The following is a 12,331-nucleotide window of genomic DNA, read 5'->3' as shown; positions in this document are numbered from 1 at the left end:
CCATAAAATAAATGGTAATCTTTGACTTAAGTATACTTTAAGAGGTAAGGTTGTAATAGTTTATTCCAGTCTTTTTAAGTTGACGGGTAACAGATTCATTAACCACACCATAGACCAGAAGCACCAGAAGCTGACGTCAGCACGAAGAGAGAAAACCCACCTACCGTTCGCCAGCCCCACAAACCAATGACCCCCACTCCAGTGCATTCACTCTACTCCATTAAAGTTTTGACTATTTAAGTTCCTAGTATGGCTCTTGAGCTTCCACTATGGAGACCTCCTACAGACGGCATTCGACACAACTTTGAGAAGAATATAAATATTAAGGATAGGGTGAGCTGATTCTCTCTTAGCGGCACACGAGCTTCCACCATGGTATTTAGCCACAGTAGATTCTCGATGCACCTCGAGAAAAATGCAAAGCAAAACTGCACAAATCTCCCCGAAGATATTAGAGTCTCCACCATGGTATTTAGCCACAGCAGATTCTCAACACACCCCGAGCGAACCGTACAGATGTAAAAACCCCATCAATGGCGTTTTAGCCTCCACCATAGTATTTAGTAAAGCAAAGATATCATTCGAACGTTATCAGATCTTTATCACTTTCATCCCCCAAGTTCATTCGACGACCAATTTGCAAAGGAGTTACTGCCTGGTGAGCTGATAAAATAATTTGTGAATCTATAACAATTGACGTCCATAAGATTTTTATATCTCCAATCACGCACTCGTCAGATTACGACCTCTGGAAGCCCTAAGGCCCGACAATTTTAATCAACTTGATTTATTTTTTTTGTAAAAATTTCATCAAACAACTTAAATAAGTGAGCAACATAATTTTATTAGTTTTTCTCGATAGCTTACAAGCCATGGCATAAGTCGTCAGGTTTCAGTAGCGCCGTTGATTATTACGCGCAGAACAAGGCACAGACCCCGAAAAAGTTGTTGGAGGCGGAAAAGTTCGCCTATTTTATATTCTTTATTTGAATTAAAATTAACGGCTTTTCCAGTTACAAATTAATATAATTATTACTGAGGTGAAAATTTGGCTAAAAATTGATTATTCTTGGGTCCAATTAAATTAGAGAAAATTGAAAAAAAACAAATGAAAAAATGTTTTTATGCAAAATCGATAAGTGCCAAAACGATGAACCTGCTAATGATAAACGTTTCTAATTGATGTGCTGTAGTAAATTGCACAAACTTGCAAGAAGAGAACGACAATATTAGGTTGAGATGGCCAGATTGAAGTTCAAATATTTAGACCTTACTAATAAAGAATGCAATATATAATTGAAATTATCAATTGAAAAATATCCAATTGAATAATGATCTTCTGATGGAGACATTAGCCTATAAAATGCATGGATATATATATCCATGATAAAATGTGATGTATCTTATCTTTTATGATTAGCGTATATTAAGTGCAGAGGAACGTTTTGCGCGTTGTTTGCTTGTTTATGTTATGACGTGGCCTTCTTTATTTATTTATCTAAAAAAATAAATAAACAAATTTCCCATGGCAAAAAATCGTTAAATAGAGAAAAAAAGTGTAAACTTTTGAGAAATAAAAAATGGTAAGTACCCGAAGTCATTCGACTGATTGAACAATATTTTAATTGCATCCAAGTTTTTTCATTTAACTAAAGTTTGCAACCCAATTAATTTTATAATGGAGTTCAATCAAATGCTTTTGTGAATGCACCGTATATTGTCATACTTATTTAATTTGATTTCACAAATCATAGGAAAACTATTTTAGGCATGTAGTTAAATTTTATAATTTTATAAAGCAATTAAATAAATTTGTCTGATAATTTGTGGAAGGTCGATTCTTCATTGAGCAGTTCGTTTTTTAGTGGTGGTCGTGGCTTGTCCAACAAAAGAAGCATGTCGATCAGTGTGCCATCAAACAGGTTACAGGATATATGTGCATGTGCATTAATCCAATGTAACGATAATATGGTTTTTGTGGGCTAATTATTTCTCTTTCTCTAATTTTAAAAGCAACTGCTTCAAAAATTCAACCTTTTTTTCTTTTTTTTCCTACCCGTTATCAGTCCAAAATTTCCATTTCAATATGAAGGAGTACCGCAGCTTACAGGGCAGATTGTTAACTGGTTTCCTCAACATCATACCACCCGTTTTTGAATTTTTAAACCATTCTACTCAGTGGCGAATTTATGTGGGATGCAAGGGCTGTTATCAATGGTCTTCAACCATTTTTTTGCAGTTTTTTTAAATTTAGCCAAAATATATTGTTTAAATATTATTTAAACATAAAAGCCCTTTTTTTTTATTTATGAATTAAAATTTATTAAACCTCATTCCGTCCGGCTAAAAATTTTGAAATTATTTCGACGTTCGTTTCGGAAACTTCACCACACCTTAATTTGCTAGCCTGTTGAAAACCTGCATTCAGGCCGGGAACTCGGGTTGGGGCAAACATGAAAATTCATCTACATGCCTTATCAACGTGTATATTGGTATTTTGATTAATAAAAAAACATTTTAATAAGAAACGTATTGTATTTAAATTAAAAAAGTGCGTTTACACAACAGCTTACTGCAGTAGCATAATAATTAGGATACTCTGAGTTTCGGTCCTCCCCCACCCTGGCAAATACGATAGTTCCGCCCCTGCTTGTATTAATTTATTGTACCGTAAAAAGTTATTGCAATCAAATTTAAATAAAAGTGTTTTTCATGGTTATTGTGATATTTATTGAAAAATTGCAATATTGTTTAATTATTATTTAAGCAAGCTGCGGTTACTCCATATTGAAATGAACAATTTATTGAAACATTGCAGTGAATGAGGTACACTGGCATGTGCACCTAATTTGAAAAATCTTTCAAAGGCAAAATTCTGCAGGGCATTTCACTCGAACGACTTATTTTTATGTAATATTATTAATAATAATTATTATAAAAATTTTAACTGAAAAACCAAAAGGTCGGAGATAATTTCGCGGTTGAGTGTGAATGATCCAGTAGATCTTCTTGCGAAGAAGTTGTTCAGGTTCAACATTAAAATCTACGAACGCGTCCAAACCATACTGTAAGTCCCGTAGAGAAGTTTTTATGGTCGATTTCGAATTGATATTCTATTATTGGAAACATTGCAATGAAATGAACAACTGGCTTGTGTACCTAATTTGACTTTTTTTATGACTCAATTTTTCTAAAGCTTTCAAAACTGTTTTATAATTTTAAATCCTTTTTCATCATACCGCTTTATTATAAATCTTGGTTACATTTTGCTGATCAATATGACATTATGACATAGACAACTAGACATAATGTCATGTTTATATTTTATATGATTAATTTTCTTGGACACGAAAAAATGTCAAGTTAGCAAAGAGTTAAATTGCGAAATGTCAGAAGTAACACTGACCAAGTGGCAAAAAAAGTGAAGTGAAGAGAGTTGTTTGCAGGTTGTATGAATGAAGTGTTACGACTTTGAAAAGATCAGATGCGTTCTTGTAAGCATTTCTTGAGAACTTCCACCTTCAGCACTAAATCAACTATCAGAGGAAATATCGACTGAACTGGCTGAACGTTGGTATCCAGATGTTATGAGATGGATTTGTAATCTAAGTTTATGACAGTACAAATTGAAACACATTAAGCCGATTGAAATTTTGTATGGATGACGCACCGTCATTAGAAGCTTGATCAGTTTTTTATGATTTAACGTTACAAACCAACATTGTTGAGAATGTTGTAGAACGAAATAAAAAAATTTGGCAGAAAGTTCTTAAAACGCTTCGAGTTGAGGTACCGAAAGAAGAAAAGAAGGAGGCAGCAGCTGTTGGCCATCCGACGGAGCATCCAATCATCGAGAATGCCCTTCAGATCAAGAACTCGTATGCTTCTCAATTTTTTATTAATTTATCAAAAATTAAATTACAATAAATAAATAAATTTCTATTAATTATTCAACAACGATCTCCCAAAAATTGTTTGAAAAATACTATATGAAATAAATTTTCAATAATTACTCGACGAATTTTACAAATCTGCTTCCACTTTTCAGGTATTTTGAGCTCATTTCGCAAAAAAAGAACCTTTTAACCACGGATTTGTTCCAGAGTAATGCAAAAGAAATCATATTATTTGATTATTGAATTTGAAACAATTTTGTAACACCCTCAAATAGTACTTTTTCAATTATCTTCAAATCATCCATTCATCTTCGAGTTCTAAATCTTTATACTTTGAAGAACATTATTTTAATATACCTAAGTACTCTTAACAAGAATGAAATGTTAACGGTAGAATGGAACATGGATTGCGCGTAAAAGTTTCGTAGCAGCACCAATAACAACAGAAAATAACAACGACAACACTTCTCAACGTTCGTCAGAGCTGTGAAACCTGTGTAACTAATTTTTAAAAAATCTAGGTTTTTTAAACAAAATTAAATTTTTAAAAATGTTGAAATTTTAGGTTTTTAAAAAATTTAAAAAACAAAATTTTATAAGTAATTTTGTTTTATTAAATTTAACAATGGGAATTAAATCTAGTGAAAATAAATGCTCCGAAAATGAAAATAAAAGTTAGGGAAATTGATTATTGAAATATGAAAGTTTGACAGTGATAATTTTTTACAGAACAATTTCTTTTTTAATATTTTATATTAAATTTAAGAATCTAGCGAGGAATGCGCGCTATAAAACAGAATAGAAAAATAAAACTGTGAAAATTGATCATTGAAATTTGACAATTATTTAGAAAAATTTATTTAAAATAGTTTTGTTAAAATATCAATATAAATTTTTCAATTAAACTTTGTGAATCAAGGGATGCAAATTTTTTTGACCAGTTTATAAAATCTAAAAAACCTAAGCGTTCAAATTACCCATAGAACCATAAAGAACCTGAAAACCTAAAATAAAAATTAAAAAACCTAGGTTATCAACAACTCTGGACTATCATTCTAAAACTTTTACATCACATTTACCCTAGTTGAACAAGCAGGAACTCAGCTGAATGAATGAATGGGACAGCGGGTCACGCACATTTACAACATCAAATTTTATTTTTCAAACAAATCCTCGTATAAAACTTAGCATGCCTTAATAACAATTCATAATAAACGCTTACAAACAACAAAATTAGAATGTAATTGTATACACGTATATATATATATATATATATATATATATATATATATATATATATATATATATATATATATATATATATATATATATATGTAATATATATATATATAAAACCTTCTATATATATATAAATATGCATTTCAATCATTTTGCCAAAAAAAAAAAAAAAATATTACACCATCTAAAATTAACGATTAAAGGTGAAACGCAGAAGTGCATATATACAGAAACAACGCGCTTACATACACACACATACATACATATACAGATATGATCCCTATCTGTGTGTGTGTTTGTTTGTGCGTGTGTGTGAGCATGTGTATGTATATGTGTGCGTGTGCGGGTATGAAGTGACCATGCCAGGCAGGCAATAAGCACTTTTCAACGAACTAACAATTGAAATGCAATCCTATTAATAATCCTGTTAAAGTTCTCTTCAAATCTTCAAAATTTGCAATGTGACTTGCAAACAAACCTGTTGTGACTTGTATTCATGTAGAGTTATAAAAGTGCAAATTCTTTAACTTATTAAACTCAAAATATTTCTTAAAACAAAGTTTTTCTTCGGATAATAATTTTATCCAAATATGTTGCATTATTTGTAATTATAAATTTAATAAATATTTTATTATTGTCGATAATAAGTTACGGTGGATGTAGTTAATAGACTAATAATTCATTGATAAAGAGCGTTCATTGAGATACTGCTGCGAAGTTTCTGAAAATAAATAACATAAATTAAAAGCTGAATACCATCTTATTTGAGGATTTTCAAAAACGTAGTTGAAACATAATTTTGAGCACATTTTTGGAATATTTTAGATTCGGTAGTGAAATTATATAAATCTTGATTAAGGAATTAATTTGATTCTTATTCACGAAGCTTGTTTGCATCGGGTTGAGGACCTCAGACATATGCCTTCGGCTTTTTCAATTTTGTCTTTTTCCATGTAACCCAATGTTCCTGGAGGTTTGAAGCCGATTGAACTGTCCACTTTGACGATGCACTTGTGTCTGCTGATCATCCTTCTAATGCCACAAACACTCACCCAGTCAACTTTGCAGCGAAGAATCTTGCTGAATGTTTCTCGAAATAGTCTGTTGAACACCGTGTAGACCAGAGGATTGATTGTGCTTGACAAGTATCCTAACCACAGAAAAAAACTGAACGCGTCTGCGTTTATGGCGGGATTCGAATTTTGTGAGTATTCTGTCTGTACTGAAGTTGAAGTACCAGTGGTTATGAACATGTAGAAAGTGAACGAACGAGCAAACCACTTAGTAGTGGTGATTTCAAAAGTGTGGTTGTTTGATGAAGGATTTGTCTTTATGGGATTTTCTCTGTTGAACGACAACAGTGCTGTGAAGACATTCGCAATAAAAAATGGTGACCACGAGAAGAAAAAAATAATAAACATAGCGGTAAGAATTTTTACGGCTTTCCTCTCCGTTTTCACCGACTGCACTTGTTTTGCTTCTCTTTTGGTTCGCATGATTCCAGCTACGATAAATGCGGCTCCATGTTTTCTTACTAGCTGTCGAAATTTCAAACCATTCGATGGTTGTCTGTCGGTTTGATTTGCTGTACATTCGTTGGCAGATGAATTTTCAACGTTTGATGAGAGTTGTGTTGTCGTTTGGTCTGCATTTTGTCTTTTGGATATTTCCGCTGGCGATGATGTTTCTTTCATTACATTATCCTCTATAGATGGTTTTTTGATGCATATTTGAGGTCTGGAGCGCATTTTCTCATCAGAATGTAAATTTTTTTGGATGTTTAAAAACGATTCACTGAGGGACATTTTCGTGAAGAATTGAGCGGAATTCAGATTGTAGTCTGTCGTGGAGTGTCGGTGGTGCAATTTGTTCGAACTTTCAAAGTTTTCAGGCGCTAACTGGTAAAATAAAGATTCTGAAGCTTCTTGACTGTTTAATATTTCATAATTAGATCTAGAAAAAAGCAACTTGACAAGTGATTTTGTTTTTCGCTTAGTGGAGTGATGTAATCTTTCTTTATTAAAAACTTTCAAAGCATCAACAAAAGGAAAAGTGAATGATCGACATAAGTCTTGATTATTTTCTTTTTTCATGTTTACAACAGTTGTATTAGGAACTTCAAAATTATTTTTGTGGCGTGTCCTGCATTCCATCAAAGATACGGACGCCTGTTGTTGACTTGCAATGAAGGATTCGTTGAAAACACAGCTTATGCTGGTTTCTGAATTTTTTACAAAACTGATGCAGTGTTGACTTGCATGATCAGTACATACGTTCTCAACTTTAACTGTTGAAATGTGATTTTTATTTTGGTTCAAATCATGAAAGTTCTTCTTGCTGGACAGCGGCAACTCTGATGATTCAACGGGTGTTGCTTGTTTTATTGATCCGGCGATCAAAGTCCGTGGAGATCTTGTTGAAATGTTTTTGTAGATGTTTTTATCAAAAATTGATTTGATATGTGTTTTGTATAAATTGTTGTTAGCTTTAGTGACATCAAGCCATTTGGAAATTCCAGCCGATTGAATGATGATTCGATCAAATGTTTTACTATATTTTTCTTCTATAGTCTTGGGAACCATAATAAATCTAGAAGATTTGGTTGATGTTTTGTGGTTGACGAATGGTTTAGAAATTGATAGTTGATTAGATTGGCTTAAAAAAATTTTCTCACTAATATTTTCTTTATTTGATACTATTTGGTGAATTTTGTTCGGTTTGTTCTCAGGTCCCGGTTCATTTGTTTTTTTACTTTCAGGTTTTTTACCCTCTGTTTTGTTGGTTATTCTTCTGTATTTTTGTTTAGATGATAATCGTCTTAAACCTAATTTGGTGGCTTGTTTGTTCAGCAACCTGACGGTGAGAGTGAGGGCCAGGATCATGCCCAATAATGGTCCAAAGAATGCTACCAACGATCCGTATATCATAAAGTTGGGATTGGATATCATGCATTTGCCGTTCTTCAAGATGTCCTCTGGAGTGAGGATTCCAAGCACAATCAACGGACTTGCGATGCTGAATGATGCCAGCCAAACTAGCAGCAGACGAGTTGTCACACAAACCCTGCAAAAATTAAAAGATTTTGTAATCATTTTGAAAATAATTATTTCAAATAATATATTACAAAATTCAACTCAGAAAATTATGAAAAATGTGAAACAATATTTTATTGTACTTAGATATTTTGCGCAACGCCATGCATAATATGCCAAATTTTTATCCATTAACGATAACTTGAACAAATAGAGTTATGATTTAATTTGATAGTAAAATTATTTTTCCAGCATTTGATGGGACACGATAACACTGGTAGCAAAATAATTTAGCCCACATGGTACAAAGAAATGTGTTTGTAAGAAATCAATTAAAAGCGTCATAAAAATGTGCAACATAAAAATATTACCTTTAATCTCATCAAACTATCATCATTCACTTTAATTTTGTTTTAAATTTCGTAACGCTGTTATGAATAACAATTTGTCTGATTATATAAAAAATGGTGATGCAATAAAAGTAAAGATAATAATGCATGACACGTGTGTGGATTGGAATGTAAGAATATTTTTTCTTGAAGAATTATTTCCCATTTTGAAAATATTCAAAAGTTTTTAAGAAGCGCTTTGACAACTTTAAGCCATTTCCTTGGCTCGTGACGTAACTGAAAAGAGAGAGCTGAACTTAAGACGTGCATACTTGCACGAAGGAGTGCTTCAATTAATATCTTCCTGCAAGATGTATGCATGCGTTTTCAGTAAAGGAATGAGTTTCCGTGTTTCGATCCGGCATGCGATTGAATGCGTTTTCTACGGCGTGTGTGACTGTCTAATTTGTCGCGAGTCCCATAAAAATGGATGATCTAAATTTTCCAATTGTATTAATCTGAAAAAATCAAATCTAACAAAAAAACTTATCGTTTCGAAGAGTAGTTGGAACTAAAAAATACTAACATGAAAACTAAGAGATGTAGCAACCTTAAAAAAGAACAACAACATCATTATCCGGAAAGCAGATAAATCCCCCGTGCATGTGATCATTAAAAAGACAAGGATGACAATAACAATAGAATTAACGACATCACTGCAGGCACAAGCAAATTCACGGAAATCAACGCTGACCAACTCCAAAACTAAAATCACCATTAAACAACACCGTAGAATAATAAGCAAAATAACAAAACAAAAAACAACATTAACAAGTGATTGCCATCAAGGACCACAAAAACATACAACGCCAATAATCTTTCGTGATCGTTAATTAGCCAGACTACCGCCATCGCATACCCTGTGGCTGAAAGGCTCAACGAAACGATTGAACCGTATACCCCAAACAACTTTAATCTTAAATCGAGCAGTGTTCCTGGAGGTAAAATCCACAACAAAGCCTTCCCCGATTACTGCAAGAGGATCTGCTGACGTTGAGTCTTTGTTGTGGAGTCAATATAAAAATGGATGGACAGATTTTACAAATCTCATTAGACAAAGACCAAAGAAGAATTAGAACAATTAATACAAAAATGCACCATGAAAATGCCAAGCAACGGACCTGGCAATACACTAAATAAACAAATAGATGGACTAGCAATGAGTTCTCTTTTGGAAGTACTTCTTGCGAATTTTAGTCAGACACATAAAAGGAGAGTCGCTGTTTGTAGATGAACGAAAACTAAAACCCCAAGTAGGTACATTGCCGACACGTGGGCGACATTCCCATTGCATAGCAGACGATCAATGAATTGAAAACCACCCGTAGAAACGTCTGCACCGGTTTCCCGGCTCTCTAAAGCTGATGTTTGTATTGTTTTTAGCCAAAAGATTGCTCGTGGTATGTTTCTTGTTGGGCGTTTTAAATAATAATTGGTGTACACTTACGTGCATGATATATATTTGATTTTTTTTAACAGAAAGTCAGACGAATGCTTTTGTAATAGAACAGTAAAACCTACAAATGCATCAGCAAGCGTACATTTCTGTGTGCGTGCGTGTGTGTGTGTGTGCCTGTGTGTGCACAAATGTGTGTAATTATAAAAGTATTGCAAATTTTCCTACAAAAATGGATCAAAATGCCTTTCATCGAAACCAAATGAAAATTGAAATCACGAATTTAAAGACAAATTATTATAGAGATGAAGTTACAAAATCGTGTTTCATAGTTTTGACTTCATCGTATTGTTCATCATCAATTTTGCCTGGTTGTACATCATCCTAGATTCTTCATTCTGTCCTACTTAAGTCGTTCATCATTTTTGCTTGCCCGAAGATTACAGCCCACCAAACATTCATTATTCTTATACATTTCACGTTCATCAGTCCTATAACATTCACATTCGACATTCCTATGCATGCATTCACGTTCATTAATCTTGCATACTTATGCTGATTATTCTTATGTATCTGCTTATTTCCTTTAATTCCCTTACACATAAAACGAGCGTAATAATAATTTTTAGACACACAAAAAAACGTGATGTTTATTGAAGCCTTCTATTTTACCAGCGGACTGAGTTGGTCAGACGGAGAGCAGTGTTTGCATTGAATGCGATGTTTACGACTTTCCAGAACAAATTTATTCATTTATTCTTAGCTGATGCTTTATGCTAACCCAATTCGACCTGTGTTTGCGATTTATAATTTCAAATGAAATTTGTATCAGTAGCGTTGATTACTGCTGCTGGAATGTATGATATTTGGATTTCAGCAGACGTACAAATTTGATATTTTTGAAGCTTATTGATTGCCATTTTTGGATTGCAACATTTCTTCACGACAATCACCGTTAACTTAAAAAACATTTCCAAAACGGATTTATTTTCGCAATAAAAAAGTTGGCAACAATTTTTTGAAGAAGAACAAATGAATATTTTTGCGCATGAGAATTTCTATGACCGTTAGGCAGATATATTTCTAAAATTACGTTGTGCTGGCACTCTTATTGACGGACCACAAACCAGGAATTAATGAAATAAAAAACTGGCTCGTAAAGTAAGGCAGGGGAAAATAGCAGGAGTTACATGGTGCAGCCAGTCTAATAGGAGGAGGATCTATTTCACATTTAGTTGGCGAAGTCTGCATGATTGCAATCCCACAACAATTTCGGTCTTTTTTTTTACTTTACAATAAATAAATTGAAAAAAAAGAAACAGATCGTCATAAAAAAACTATTTATGTATATTTTAAATTTGAATTTGAACATTTCATGAGATGTAGTAAAAGAGAAACAAACTTATGAGAACAAAATATTTTGGCAAAATATCAGGCGAGCAAGTACTTAACATACATACATGAACATGAACATCAATGAATTAAACATCCAGCAAACAACAGACGAGCACTGCAAATCATCTCCAGCAGCAGCAAAACTAACATCCAACAGTATACAAGCAAAAATGCACATTTAACAATGACAGAGTTGAATATTTTTCATTACGACACATTTCAATCACATCACCCTTAGTCTTTGTACGACAGTATTCCAATCCGATCTAACTTTAATGTTCTGCCACAAATTCTTAATTCCGATTAGTAGTAGGTAATTATACATCTCAACTACTATACAGCAGATGATACTAACAATGGAATGCCAAAATAAAATATATTGTAAAACTCTAACTTTTTTACCATTTAAAAAGAGCAGCAAAACCTATTCAAGCATTTTAAAATTTAAATTAAAGTGAATTAAAGAAAAGAATAACGGTCCAATTTTCTCCTGCTGAATGAAACTGCATCCTTCAATGGGAAAATTGATTAGGAAGAGCTTCGGCCACGCTCCACTGAACATCAAAACTACAGCGGGCCAGTGGACGAGCTTGCATCAACACTCTTCACGCACGTGCTTCGCTCGTCTACTGTCGTCTGTCCCACTGCTGGCAGCGTATGTTAGTTTAACACCTTTTAAAAAATGTTTTGTGATTTCCTGAACGCTTGAATCTGATTGCACTTTGATGTAATTCAAAATATTTTTATATTCAAAATATTCAAATTTTCAGCAGAATTTCTTGAACCGAAGAAAATAGCTGGCGTGGATGTCAGTTGGGCAACTCACGTGCTACACAAGATTTGATTTGACTTGTTCAATTTGTTTTAAACTAGAGAAATGATGATCAAATAAATTAATTAAATAATTTTTAATGCCATTTAAAACTAAGTAATTCAGAAGACGTCATACGAATTTTACAGACAAGTCCGTTGGTCGGTCAGCCT

General features: G+C 33.2%; 3 protein-coding genes across 3 annotated transcripts; 1 reads left to right on the top strand and 2 right to left on the bottom strand.

Moving 5' to 3' along the window:
• Positions 1 to 249: 249 nt before the first annotated feature.
• HELRODRAFT_184246 (hypothetical protein) lies at positions 250 to 990 on the top strand (the record flags this gene model as incomplete). The annotated part of the gene is made up of 3 exons (XM_009019504.1): positions 250 to 333; positions 449 to 658; positions 850 to 990. The coding sequence occupies 3 exons, from the start codon at positions 250 to 252 to the stop codon at positions 988 to 990; spliced, it is 435 nt and encodes a 144-aa protein (XP_009017752.1).
• A 5,023-nt stretch (positions 991 to 6,013) lies between these two features.
• On the bottom strand, positions 6,014 to 6,388 carry HELRODRAFT_92500 (hypothetical protein; the record flags this gene model as incomplete). Its single annotated transcript, XM_009019503.1, has 1 exon — positions 6,014 to 6,388. One exon carries the CDS (start codon positions 6,386 to 6,388, stop codon positions 6,014 to 6,016), a length of 375 nt encoding a protein of 124 aa, XP_009017751.1.
• Positions 6,389 to 7,969: 1,581 nt separating this feature from the next.
• HELRODRAFT_92498 (hypothetical protein) lies at positions 7,970 to 8,227 on the bottom strand (the record flags this gene model as incomplete). Its single annotated transcript, XM_009019502.1, has 1 exon — positions 7,970 to 8,227. A coding segment is annotated over one exon (258 nt), but the record flags the coding sequence as incomplete, so codon positions are not given.
• Between the last annotated feature and the right edge of the window lie 4,104 nt (positions 8,228 to 12,331).

Source organism: Helobdella robusta (genome assembly GCF_000326865.2).
Source record: "Helobdella robusta unplaced genomic scaffold HELROscaffold_240, whole genome shotgun sequence".
NCBI lineage: Eukaryota > Metazoa > Annelida > Clitellata > Rhynchobdellida > Glossiphoniidae > Helobdella > Helobdella robusta.
The sequence above is the reverse complement of the archived record's forward strand: the minus strand, read 5'-3'. Positions and strand labels throughout refer to the sequence as shown.